This window comes from Antechinus flavipes, chromosome 3, assembly GCF_016432865.1.
Source record: "Antechinus flavipes isolate AdamAnt ecotype Samford, QLD, Australia chromosome 3, AdamAnt_v2, whole genome shotgun sequence".
Lineage (NCBI taxonomy): Eukaryota > Metazoa > Chordata > Mammalia > Dasyuromorphia > Dasyuridae > Antechinus > Antechinus flavipes.
The window spans coordinates 553386414-553400932 of record NC_067400.1 but is presented as its reverse complement, the minus strand read 5'-3'; the positions used below and the strand labels follow the sequence as shown (position 1 = coordinate 553400932).

The 14519-nt window shown below is 39.5% G+C and overlaps 2 protein-coding genes across 2 annotated transcripts in view; one reads left to right on the top strand and one right to left on the bottom strand.

Annotated features, from left to right (window-relative positions):
* Positions 1-14519, bottom strand: part of RRM1 (ribonucleotide reductase catalytic subunit M1) — a 74098-nt gene that overhangs the window by 16360 nt on the left and 43219 nt on the right. The gene's annotated exons all lie outside the window — the stretch shown is intronic.
* LOC127555274 (olfactory receptor 52Z1P-like) lies at positions 1735-3463 on the top strand. Its single transcript, XM_051987500.1, has one exon. It carries the CDS (start codon positions 2123-2125, stop codon positions 3140-3142), a length of 1020 nt encoding a protein of 339 aa, XP_051843460.1. The 5' UTR covers positions 1735-2122; the 3' UTR covers positions 3143-3463.

Below are 14519 nucleotides of genomic sequence, written 5' to 3'. Positions count from 1 at the left end.
AATGCCATCAAATAAGAGAAAAGGGCATACATGAGAGATGGTAAGAAGGTAGAGTCAATAGGATTTGATAATTGACTAGATAACAAGGAGAGAATGATATGGAGGTTGAGTGACTTGAGTGACTGAGAGGAAGGTGGTACTCTCCACAGTAAAAAGGAAGCTAAAAAAAGCCATGGGTTTATAGGGAAAGACAATGAGTAAAATTTTGGACATCTTCAGTTTAAGATGACTGTGGGACATCCAATTCTAGATGTTGAAAAGACAGTTGGGAGCAACTAAAAGAGAGCAAATCCAGCCTAATTAGTATTAGATTACTAATGTGACCTGGGCAAGTCACTTAAGCCCAGCCTCTCCTCCTCACACACACACAAAGGTAGTTGGTGATGTAAGAGCAGAGATCAGCAGAGAACTGAGTTAGATAAATAGATCTGAGAATCATCAACAATATCATCAAATGATAATTGATGATATCATCACCAAGGGAAATAGTATAGAAAGAAAAGAGAAGATTCTTGCCCAGAGTAGAACTTCAGTGGATACCCACATTTGAAGAACCAGCAAAGAAAGAGTTGTCCGACAGGTAGGAGAAGAATCAAAGGAGAGAAATATTAGGAAATCCCAGATGGAAAAGCCCATTAGATTTAGCAACTGAGAGATCACTAATAACTTTGATGGGTTTTTCCTAAAGAGGAGACTTATGGAGTAATGAATACTTGAGGAACAATCATATGGAAGAGATTATACTTGCTCTTCTTGGCCTCAGGAAGAACTATTAGCAACTGATGGAAGCTGCAGAGATTGATTTAAGCTTAATGTAAGGAACACTTCCTAAGGCTCAGAATTAACTTCAAAAGTGGGCTAGGTTTCCTCTCACTGGAAATGGAAATTGGCTAGTCACTTGTTGGAAATACTGCAGGTGGAGGTTTTGACTAAGTATAGGTTGGAGTAGTCCCTTCCATCTTCAAGGTTCTGTAATTTGTATATTAAACTTGTGCCTGGGTTAGGAGTGGGGTAAGGCAGGAAAAAAACTTGAAAACACCTTATAATCTGTATTATGGGAAATCAGGAAGAAAGGAGAACAAGAGAATTTCTATTTCACCTCTCTTGTTACTCATATTTTGTACATTTGTGGGTATCGTGTGGATGCTGGGATTAAGTACATATATGATAAAGTAAGTGAAGAAGAAAAGCAATTAAAAGTCAAATCTCTGAGTAGGCAGCCAAGTCAGCTCTGAAATTCTGGACAAGGTGAAAGAGTTCTGGGAAGGAAGAGTTTTCCTCTGAAATGACTCAGATGTTCTGAGTACTCTCACAAAGGGTCAGTAAGGTCATTGGCATAGTAGGCAGAGTGCCAGAATCATAGTCAGAAAGACCCGAGTTTGAATTCTGATTCAAATATTTACTAGCTGTGTGATTCTAAGGCAAGTCACCTATTTTTAGCTTCAGTTGGGAATAAAAGCATCTCTTATCTGGCAGAACTATGAGGATGAAATGAGATTTTATAGATTTATATAACTTTAAAATTTGTGAAGTGGTATGTATATGTGTGTGAATATAGAATAATATATATGTGTTTACCTAGATACAGACATACGTTTATAGAAATAGATTTAGATTTAAGTTTAAATCTTTATAAGTATAGATGTAGATATAGACATAAAGTATAAATATAAATCAAAACATACAGACTAGATACGTGCTATTCAGCCACGTCCGATTCTTCCCGACCCGGCGGATTCTAACACACGAATTCTGTTCAGGGGGCTTCTTGGCAAATGGACCGCAGTGGTTTGGCATTTCCAAGCGCTAAGGCAGAGATTAAGCCTCAGAGGCCACACTTGAACTCGGTTCTTTCTGACGCTGGGCCAGCACTCTATCCCGAGCCGTCTAGCTGTCTCTTCGGCTTAAGCGAGGGCATAAGAATACAGAGCAGACAGGTACAGACATGACTATACTGCTTCGCCGACTTGAAAGCGCTATGGAAGGATGGGCTATTGTTGGGAGCCGGGGCTTCATCCCGGCGTCTCTGCTGGGCTGAGACCCCCGCCAGTCACTGACTGGCTGCCTTTCTGTCCCCACAGCACTCAGTCCCTCTCTTGGCGCCTCCTCACGACTATGGACAATGGACAAATATGAGAACGCCACTCCCTCCAATATTTCCTACAGAGACTTCTTCCTGGTAGGCTTTCCGGGGCTTCGGGAATGGCGGTCGCTCTTGGTTCTCCCCGTCTCCTGCCTCTATGCCTTAATCCTGGCCTCCAACGCCCTGATCGTCTACACTGTGGCCTCCCAGCGCAGTCTGCACCAGCCCATGTACGTGCTCATCTCCCTGCTCCTGGCCGTCAACGTGTGCGCCGCCACGGCCGTGCTGCCGCCGATGCTGTCGGGCTTCCTGCGCTACGCAAACCCCGTGTCCCTGGAGGGCTGCCTCACCCAGATGTTCTTCATCTACTTCACGCTGCTCCTGGACTACAACCTCTTGCTGGCCATGGCCCTGGACCGCTATGTCGCCATCTGCCACCCGCTCCGCTACGCGGACCTGATGACGTCCCGGCTGCTGGGCCTGCTGGCCGCGGCCGCCCTGAGCCGGAGCCTGGCCGTGGCAGTGCCCCTGGTGGTGCTGACGTCCCGGGCCCGCTTCTGCCGAACGGCCGTGATCCGCCATTTTGCCTGCGAGTACATCGCCCTGCTGAGCATCGCCTGTGGGGACCTCACCTTCAACAACCGCCTGGGCTTGGCCATGCGGCTGATCACCGTGACCTTTGATCTGTCCCTGCTGGGGGCTTCCTACAGCCGCATCATCTACGCCGCCTTCCAGATCTCCTCAGGCAGTGCCCGCGCCAAGGCGCTACACACGTGCGGCTCTCACCTGCTGGTCATCTTCACCGTCTACCTCTCTGGTCTCTCCACTTCCATCGTCTTCCGGTTCGCGAAGTCTGTGTCTCAGGACGTGCAGAACCTGCTCAGCGCCCTTTACCTGCTGCTTCCGGGAGCCCTGAATCCCATCATCTACGGGGTGAGGACCCGGGAGATTCGGCAGCATGTGGAGAGATTGTTCTGGGGAAGGGAATCAATGCTGGTGACCAAGGACCAGTCAAAGAGGCTGCAAAATACCCAGCCAGAGAGGAGACTACCCGCGTGAGGCGGGGCGTCAGCCAAGGAAACGAGCCCTAAACAGCGCGTGTTTACTGGCCCTATTAAAGCCGCAGTAGAATTTTCAGGAGAAAGTGGTGCCTTATCCGTAGATAAAGACTGGTGGAAACTACAGTAAGGATACTAGTACTACAGCAGCGCTGTCTCATCTCCCTGGTCTTTTGCTCTTTCCCTCGTGACCAGTTGCTCAAAATTTCCATCCATTGGATGGAGAGGAGCATGCACCAAGTTACACAGGTTCAGGTTCTGTCTCTAGAATCTCCCATTCTTCCTTAAAAAGAGCTGAAGTCTATCTGTAATCATAATCCACTTTTTTCTAGTTCTACTTTTTAGGGACCAGCAGAACAAAGTGAATCCTACTATTACCCAAGAGCCCTTCTATTTTAGGACACCTATCATGTTTTCTCTTCTCACCCCTTGCTTCTACCCGGAGTCATATTCAAGTCTACCACCCATCTTCTATGTCAGTCACCTTCCTCTGGATGTATTCATTGTCAAGTTCCTTCCTAATCCATAATTTGCATAAGTAGACACAGTATTCTAGCTGTGTCCTGACATAATGGGGTTATCGAATCCTTCCCTCTCAAAGGCCACATGCTTATAGCACTCATGTAAAGTGTTAGACTTCCAAGGATATTTGGAAGAGAGATAAATCAATATCCCACTGACCTCCCCCCAGCACTGAAAGGCTGAACTGATAGTCCTATGTTCTTATTCTGAACCTTGTGGTCAATAGTCCAGTGTGATTTCTTACACTTATTAAGTACAAGGACACTGTAGTTGATGGGGATAGGAATACAAAGACAAATAAGGCAGTTTCTGCCTTGAAAGACTTATGATTTAGAAGATAGGAGGGATAAAATGTAAATGTATGCCTCCTGTGCCTCAGAAACCCATCACTAAACCTACACAGACTAGGTTTGGTTTCTGAATAATCATACTTTGGGGTTCATTCCCCCACCCCAAGTAATCTTTGGGAACATCAAAAATGTGGCTTTTTACTCAAAGACCCCAGCTTTTGGGATAAGAATTCACTGTTTGACAAAAACTGCTGGGAAAATTGGAAATTAGTATGGCAGAAACTAGGCATTGACTCACACTTAACACCATACATCAAGATAAGGTCAAAATGGGTTCATGACCTAGGCATAAAGAATGAGATTATAAATAAATTAGAAGAACATAGGATAGTTTACTCTCAGACTTGTGGAGGAGGAAGGAATTTATGATCAAAGAAGAACTAGAGATCATTATTGATCACAATAGAAAACTTGAATTGAATTGAAAAGTTGTTGTACAAACAAAACCAATACAGACAAGATTAGAAGGGAAGCAATAAACTGGGAAAACATTTTTACAGTCAAAGGTTCTGATAAAAATCTCATTTCCAAAATATACAGAGAATTGACTCTAATTTATATCAAGCCATTCTCCAATTGATAAATGGTCAAAGGATATGAAACAATTCTCAAAGAAATTGAAACTATTTCTAGCCATATGAAAAGATGCTCCAAGTCATTATTAATCAGAGAAATGCAAATTGAGGCAACTCTGAGATACTACTATACACCTCTCAGATTGGCTAGAATGACAGGGAAAGATAAAACAGAATGTTGGAGGGGATGTGGGAAAACTGGGACACTGATACATTGTTGGTGGAATTGTGAACATATCCAGCCATTCTGGAGAATGATTTGAAACTATGGTCAAAAAGTTATCAAACTGTGCATGCCTTTGATCTAGCAGTGTTACTACTGGGCTTATATCCCAAAGAGATTTTAAAGAAAGGAAATGGACTTGTATGTACAAGAATGTTTGTGGCAGCCCTGTTTGTAGTGGCCAGAAACTGGAAACTGAATGGATGCCCAGCAATTGGAGAATGGCTGAATAAATTGTGGTATATGAATGTTATGGAATATTATTGTTCTGTAAGAAATGACCAGCAGGATGATTTCAGAAAGGCTTGGAGAGACTTACATGAACTGATGCTGAGCAGGACCAGGAGATTATATACTTCAACAACAACATTATATGATGATCAATTCTGATGCACATGGCTCTCTTCACGATGAGATGAAACAAATCAGCTCCAATAGAACAGTAACGAATTGAACCAGCTACACCCAGCGAAAGAACTCTGGGAAATGAGAGTGAACAACCACATAGAATCCCCAATCCCTCTATTTTTGTCCACCTGCATTTTTGATTTCCTTAATTGTACACTATTTCAAAGTCCGATTCTTTTTGTGCAGCAAAATAACTATATGGACATGTATACATATATTGTATTTAACATATAATTTAACATATTTCACATGTATTGGTCTACCTGCCATCTGGGGGAGGGGATGGGAGGAAGGAGAGAAAAAATTGAAACAAAAGGTTTTGCAACTGTCAATGTTGAAAAATTACCCATGCATATATCTTGTAAATAAAAAGCTATAATAAAAAAAAATGTGGCTTGTTTCTCTTCAAGTGACCTCATGTCCTGCTACTTGATTCCTGAAAGCAATAAGCTACCCCCTGTCCTGCCAACTTCTACCCACTTTCTTTACTTCTACTTTCAAGTTTTTTGAGGGAAAACATGAAATCATGTTCACTAAATTCACTACAAATGTATATTATCTATCTTCATAGACTTACAGGATTATGGACTTACAACCTCAACTGATTTATAGGTCATCTAGTCCAACACCCTCATTTTATAGCTAAGAAAATGGGAAACCATAGAATTTAATTTGCTGAAGGTCAGAAGATTTAAGTATTAATAGGATTCACCCCCCTGCCTGACTCCCATGCAGCCTTCTAGTGCTCTTATTTTTCCTTCATGCTCTCCCTCCAATCTGTTCTTTTCTTCCCATCACCACTGTCCTCAGCCTTAAACATCCTTTTTACCATTCCCTAGGGCTCTATTTCATCTTCCAATGAGATGATCCAATTAAATTGAATGCGTCCAAAACTGAACTCATCTTCCTCCCAAAACCTGACTCTTCCCCTACCTGTTTTTATTCATAATATCACCATTTTTTGCATTGCCTCCAGTTGTACCCCAGGTTCAAAACCTAAGAGAAAAAGTCATCATTGACTCTTCTTAATCTTCTCTTCCTATAATCCCACCATTTCTAGTCCTGTTGATTATACCTCAGAAGTACCTTTCACATTTATGGCCTCCTCTCCATTCTCTTTGCAAGCACTCTAATTCATTGTCATGTCTTCTTAGTTGGATGATCCTAATCCTAATGTCTTCCTCCCTTCTACAATCCATTTTTCATACATATACTTAAAAAACCTTCTTAACATATTTTTATCTACTCAAAAATTCTAAGTGGATTTCAAAGGTCCACTGAATAAAATATAAATTCCTGTCACTGCTTAGCCCCAACCTCCTTTTCCAATCTTATCCCACAGTGCTCCAATACTCATGTTCCAAATAAACTTCTGTTGTCTTCCCAATGCTGTCTTTATGATTGACACTTAGTGGGTGCTTATAAATGTTTATTAAATTGGATTGGATTCCCCCATGGACCTCCTTTCTTCACCTTCACCTTTATCTGTTGAAATCCTTTTCCTTCCTTCAAAAGCTAACTCAGCAGCAATCTCCACAAAGCTTTCCTTGCCTACCTAAGGCTGACCTCACCTTAAATTTCTTATAAAACTTTTGACTGAACTTTTCTTTGACCTTCTGCCACTTAATTGTGTCTTTCCCCATTTGAGACTTTGAAAGCTACATCTTGTGTTTCTACTTTCATATCTCCTGTACTAAGCACAAGATCCTATGCAAAACTGGATCATGAGATCACAAGATTTAGAGCTAGATTGGACCTTGGAGACCATATTGACCAACCCAATCTTTTTACAGATGAAGAAATGGCAGCTCAGGGAAGTTAAAGTGTTTTTGGCCAGTTACAGGGGTAACACAGAAGTTTGACAAATATTTTTCAAATTAAGCAGAGACTGGAAAGGGAGGCATTGCACCAAAGTTTTAAGTGTGTTTGTTTAAGAAATAGTAGAAGCTGGGAATATTACTACAGGGCTTATATCCCAAAGAGATCTTAAAAGAAGGGAAAGGGACCAATATGTGCAAAAATGTGGCAGCCCTTTCTATAGTGGCTAGAAACTGGAAATTGAATGGATGCCCAGCAATTAGAGAATGGCTGAATAAATTGTGGTATATGAATGTTATGGAATATTATTTTTCTGTAAGAAATGACCAGCAGGATGATTTCAGAAAAGGCCTGGAGAGACTTACATGAATTGATGCAGAACCAGGAGATCATTATACTCTTCAATACTATATGACCAATTCTGATGGAAGTGGCCCTCTTCAACAATGAGATGAACCAAATCAGTTCCATTTGTTCAATAATGAATAGAACCAGCTATACCCAGCTAAAGAACTCTGGGAGATGACTGTGAACCACTATGTACCATTTCCAATCCCTTTGTTTTTGTCCACTTGCATTTTTTATTTCCTTCTCAGGTTAATTTTACATTATTTCAAAGTCCAATTCTTCTTGTTCAGCAAAATAACTGTATGGATATGTATACATATATTGTATTTAACATATACTTTAACATATTTAACATGTATTGGTCTATCTGTCATCTGGGGGAGGGGATGGAGGTAAAGAGGGGAAAAGTTGGACAGCAGATTTTGCAATAGTCAATGATGAAAATTTACCCATGCATGTTTTGTAAATAAAAAACCATAATAAAAAATTATTCAAAAAAAAAAAAAAAAGCTGGGAAGCACAGTAGAAAAGTTTTGGGTCTAGAATTAGGAAGTCCAAGTTCAAATATGGCCTCAGAAGTTATAAGACATTAGGCAAATCACTATGTTCCTCAGTTTCCTCAACTGCAAAGAGGCTAATAACACCTACATACCTGGGTTGTTGTGAAACAAATGAAAAGTACCAGGCAGAGATGAGGCTCTATATAAATGCTGGTTATTATTATTAAGAGTCTGGGACATTAAGGGGGCAGGGGGAGGTTTGAAAAGGTAAATCAAAGGGAGGTTGGTCTCAGATTGTTAGTCTTTAATTACCAGGTTAACAAGTTGAGATTTATGTCTGCACTTTTTGGCAGTACCTAGATCAATTCATGAAGTAAATCTTTTAAATGTCTACGTACCAGTAGTAGGTACCTGCAGGAGATGTGAAGCAAATCATTTCAAAGGTTTTTTTCAGTTCTTTTCTCCAATTCTGATTCTAGGCACATGATCCTTACCCTCACAAAGTTTATATTTTAACAGGAGATATAACCTAAATGTCATGAAAAGCTAACTAGTCACGTTTCAGTTCTGCCACTCACTCCTTTCCCAGGGACTTGCTGTGGAAGCCATCTACTTCCCTTCTCTCAGACCCATTTATAAAATAAAGGAATTAAATTAAATTAGTCTCTTCCCAACTTGAATTCTAAGACTCCATCAAACAATTCAGGAATATCCACATGACCTGTTGGTATCACCTAGGTCATTTCTACTCACTTTCTCTGCTTTTCAGTTTCCCACATTCTCCTCTCCACTGTTCCCCGACCCCCCATTATATTGAAAGACATGTATGTAACTGCTATCTTTGGAACATACCTAATTTATCCAGAAGGATCTTCTCCTGACAAAAGGGATGACTGCAAGCTTATAATGAATCAAAAAATGGTTATACAATATACACGGCTCAATGTTGTTTTTGTTGTTGTTGTTCATGCCATACTCCATCTTGTGTGATACTTCCCATCTCTAGGGATTGAAGTCTTACCTGATCAAGTCCCAAATGCTCCCCCTTCCAAGAAACTTTCCCTGATCTCCAATTCAATCAGAAAGTCTTACCTACCACAATTAAGAGTTCCTTAATTGTAGGTCTTCAAGCAAAGACTAAATGATAGGCTCTTCATCAATTGTAGAGGGAATTATGTGAAAACTCAGTTAACATTGTACTTTTCTTGAGCACTTTTTAACCATATTTTATTTTTACTGTATTTTGATTTGTAACTTATTGGTGTCCCATCTTAGACTGTGAAGTCTGAATGCAGCAACCGTATTACATCATATCTATCTTACTTAGCCTCACCTCCATAACCTACAACAATATTCTGCAAGTGGAAGATATTTAATAAGTATTTGCCAATCAGGTAAACACAATAACTTACTTTATAGTATTCCTCTAAACCACTTGACAGGCCAACTATTTCTAAGGGAGGTGACATGCATATTTGCTACACATGCTCAACTGGTATCAGGATAATCTGGCCTGAGTTTCACAGACGATCCAACTAGCATGAAAAAAATTGTGATCCACCAGGGCTTGTGAATTTCCAAAGATAGATTCCTCCCATCTCTACAGCAAACTTTATGCTCATACAACCATACAACCTCCCCATACACATATATATACCTTTCTTCACTCCCTCTTATCTAAAATCTGATTTTGGCTCATATTTGCTCTTATAGTGCTGCAAACTTAAGGCTCCACAGGGGTTCTCAAACTACAGCCTGTGGGCCAGATGCGGCAGCTGAGGACATTTATCCCCCTCACCCAGGTTTATGAAGTTTCTTTATTTAAAGGCCCCCAAAACAAAGTTTTTGTTTTTACTATAGGCCGGCTCTCCAACAGTCTGAGGGACAGTGAACTGGCCCCCTATTTAAAAAGTTTGAGGACCCCTGTGAGTCTCTATAACTACAGCATAAATTGCAACCCCCTCAACCTATAGAGATACTGAAAAGAGCTTATGCTGGGCACCTTGGTTATTGATTACTAGGGTAGCTAGGTAATGCATAGATCGCCAGACATGTTGTCAGACCCAAGTTCAAATCTGGCCTCAGGTACATAATAGCTATATTGACTCTGGACAAGACGTCACCTTTTTGTCTATTTCTTCATCTATAAATAGTTACAGTATTCATCTCCTAGGATTGTTGTAAAGATCAAGTGAAAAAACAAATGTAAAGCACATAGCATAATGTCTAACACATTTTAAGTACTATATAACTGGTATTATGGCTCAAGGGAAGCAACTAGCCTAAAAGGCCCCCTCCCAAAAAGTTTGCTCCTTAGGCTCTGCTCTGTCATTTAAAGTTTCCTTATTTGCTAATAAGGGCAGGAATTTATAGTGCTTCATAACTTAGAAACCAGTATCTTTCCAACCATAGTTTTCTCTTTTTTTCTCACACAACCCTGTAAAGTGAGTAGCACAAGTATTATCCTCATTCTAAAGATGAAGAAACTAAGGTTCAGAGGTCTTAGGATCTGATTTAAAGACTTCATGATCATCTAATCCAATTTCCCCATTTTATCAATGAGGAAACAGATTATGAGGTATGGGGGTTAAAATTATCCTACCTACAATAAAAGAAATGGAGGCAAAGCTCTGAGCCAACAGCACTTTATTAAAGGGTCCATGGTCCCCTCTACTTCAGTAGACCTCAGATCTTCCTCCCAATCTGAGATGTCTCCTCCATCCAGGGTCCTATTTTTATAGGGTTAGATGCGAAGTCACTCTGAAACAGCTATAGCAAAAACAGTAATTCCATTGATTGGCATGGGAAGCATAAACTAAAATAAAATGTCAGAAGAGTCAAAAGATACATGAAGCAAGCAATATTTCTACAGGCTTCTCCATAGCTTGGGCAGGAGGAAATGGTACAAGCATTGTACACTGACCTAAGGGAAAAGAGTGGTCAGGTGTATTCAGGGAAGACTAGTGCATCTGATGTGAAGTGCTGAGTGCTTTACAGGGATGCTTTCCACCTTTGGTGGTCACATGATCCGCCTACCTCTCACCTGTGGCTCCAAGAAGCTGTAGCATGCACAGCAGCCACACTCTAGCAAACCCTTTTGGGAGACAGGCTAACCCAGATTGAGGTAACTGAAGGATCTCAAACCCTACAGTGTCTATCCCAGGCACATAAAGATTTCCCCTCATGAAATGGGCAGATAAGAACAATTTGTTCCAATAGCCATGTAGGTAAGTGAAGCAGGTGATGTGGAGTGCTCAGAGCTTGGTTAGACATCAAAGACCCCAAGGTCATCTACTGCATCATGAGTCATTACCAGTGGTCTTGACTCCTCTGCCAGTGACAATAGTAGCTTTAGAAGAGAGAGAGTGTAAAATTGATGACTTTGTGCAACTGTCTCACTTAAATCCAATTTATACACAAATCAAATAAGGTCAATACAAAAATATTTTGGGAGACTTTCCTTGTGATCTCTGCTACACTGGGCTTGGTCACCATGACAAGACAAAGAAGGCTGAAAAAAGAACTTTTAATTAACTTTCTATAGCTAAATGAACTTAGAATCTGCAGCTTATAGTTCGGGGCTTTACAAAGAGAACTTTGATCATTCAAATTGATGAATACTGATTGGAATAGACTAGCAGTGCAAATGAATCACTTCTCACAGAAGCTAAGTGATTTGTTTAATCACACAGGATTTGAAGCTAGATCTTTTGAGTCCAGTGTTCTTTTCATACAGCCATGCTCCTCACTTCTAAATATCTCGAGTCCAAGGGTGCTGTACAAAATGCAGAGGAAGCTCTGTGTAGCTCAGTGTACACAGAGGAGTCAGCAGAGGAAAGAGGCAAGTACCATTGATCTCATGGAAAAATGAGATTTCCAAGTTTGTGAATGATTTTGAACAGGGGTTATTTGAAGGTAATTCATTGATGTTAGATTCAAAATTTAATGTCAAAGCAACAGGCACTGTTGCATATACTGGGGGTACAAAGATAAAAATAACAATCTGCCCTGTCCTCTAGTAGCTTACATCATAGAGGGAAACACAAGATACATAAAAATGTAAATGCAAAATACTCAAGTTTCCTCATCTATAAAATAAGTCGGAAAAGAAAACGGTAAACCACTTCAATATCTGCCAAGAAAACCCCAAATGAGGTCAGAGTCTGAAATGACTCAATAAAGAAAGCAGGGCATGAATAAACTAAAATTAGGTAATCAAGAAAAGCACCCTGAAGGAGACAGAATTTCAGCTGAGTCTTGAAAAGCCTCAGGAATTCTAAGATACAGGGTGAGGAAGGAAGTCCATTCCAAGTATAGGGACAATCTTTGGAAAAACACAAAAGCAGGAGACAGAAAATGGTATGCAGGGAACGGCAAAGAAGTTACTGACTAGAAGTTCATGAAGGAGAATAATATAAAAAGTTATCCAGAAAAATATGTTGGAGGTATATGAAGTATTTTAAATACCCCAAAGTAGAAAGTTTGTATTTTATTTTAGAGGCATTAAGAAACTAATGAAATTCTAAGAGCAGGAGAATGACATAATTAGATCGTGAGCTTCAGGGATACTGAAATTAACAACTGTAGAAAACAGATTGGCAAGATCAATTTAGAGGCTGTATTTTAATAGTTCAGGGCTTGAATTAGAATGGAGAGAAAGAAATTCAACAATTCTGAGAAGTTTGGATTACAAAGATTTTAAAACAAATTAAATATAAAGGGAACAGAAAGTGAAGAGTTAAAATTGATTCCAAAGTTGTAAGCCTATTACAAGAGATAATAAGGCCTTTACCCAAAAAAAAGGGAAGTTTACTCAAGAATGCTTTGACTATGAATTTTTGTTTCAAAGTGTTTGCCTCATTTTTTTTTTTAATGGAGAAAGATGGAAAGGGGAAAAAAAACTTGTCATTTGAAAAAAAATATAGATTGTGCATATATATAAAATAACATGCACACAAGAGGAGGAATAGAAGGTGAAAAAGCAAAAGCAATTAGTGTAACCAGTTTTTTTCTGAGCATTGATAATGAAAAAGAAGGGAGGCATAGAATAGCTTGAAAGGATAGCAGGACCAATTAAAGACTTTTTAAGGATGAAAGCAATTCCAGTTGCTTCAACCAATCCTCAGAAGGACACAAAGGCCCTTCACCATCTTGTTTGCCCTTCTCCAGATTACTAATGTCCATCTAAAACTATGGAGCCTTGAACTGAACACAAAAATACAGATAATGTCTGATGTGGGCAGAATACAACAGGTCTATCATTTCTTTATTCCTAGAAGATATAATATCCTTAATGCAATCCACGATTACATTAGCTCTTTTGGCTGCCACATATCACTGACATACTCAGTTTGCAGAATTCTCTCAAACTCTTGGGAGAGACATATCCATCAGTGGGGTATTAATAATTACAGGTAAATGAAAGAAAACAAAAGAGATTTATTAACATGAGAAGGAATTGGCTTTCACAGCTAACAGATTCATTTTCAAGGGTATAGTTTTGGTTTTTATAATCTTTTATAAACTTTAAGATTCTGCAGCATTTGGTAGCAACTAAGGATAGAAAAGTAAAACATTTCACAGGGGGAGAGTAGAGGAAAAGGGAGATCAGAGAAGGAAGGGGAAGTATTTGGAATGCAAAATGGAGGGATAATGATAGAATTAAGAAAACATTTCCAGTTCAAGAGCAGAAGACAAGAGATCAAATACTTACACTATTATAAAAGAAGTACTTTTAAGGCAAAATTTCATGAACTCTTATCCAAGAAGAGGAAGTAGCTCTCTACTTCTACTATACTGTCACAGTATATATGACATCATCTGCTCTACCATGTCCTTGCACAGGAGTCTGGGGACTTTCTAATATTAGGCCACATAGAGATTGGAGACTTCTATGTTGTTGGTTCATTAAGGTGTTGCAAAATAATTTTGATACCTATTTCCCCCACCAGTAATCCACAACCCCAATATTTTTCACAACAATGACTATGTAGCTATGACTTCTCTATTTTGTACTGGTAAAATTGTTTTTCTGCACACAAATTTAAGACTCTATATTGATCCTTATTGAATTTCATCCCATCAGATTTAAAACAATGCTTTTAAAATCTTTTGGAATACTGATTTGTCCTCTAGTCTGTTAGCTATTTGTCCTTCCCAGGTTAACATCATCTGCCATCATTTGATGACATACTTTTATCTATATACCTATGTTTCTTTATCTAAATCATTAGTAAAAATGTTACACAGCACAAAAGCAAGTACAGATAGATCCCTGGAGTACTTCACTCCACTACTGGTATGACGTGATACCAATAAGGTCTAATACGAGGCAAATGAGAAATCTAAACAACATGCTTGAAGAAAACGTGAGAAAACATTGTCAATTACAGGTAAATATGACATTTAGCGATTGAGGATTATTAGGAGCCAAGTGGTAGAAATCTTTTTTTCAGTAGTTGTTGTGTTCTCCCAGTTTCATCTCTAGTTTAGGTCAACAGAAAAAAGCTAAGAGTTCTATCCTACACAACATGTACACAAGAAACATAAATGTTGTCATTTTTACAAGATTTTCCTCATAGTTGAGTACTTTGCTTGTGGTTTACATAGACTTTTAGGGCTGGAAAAGATCTTA

Coding starts and splice junctions, on each gene's coding strand:
- LOC127555274 (XM_051987500.1), top strand. CDS start 2,123: ATGGACAAATATGAGAACGCCACTCCCTCCAATATTTCCTACAGAGAC.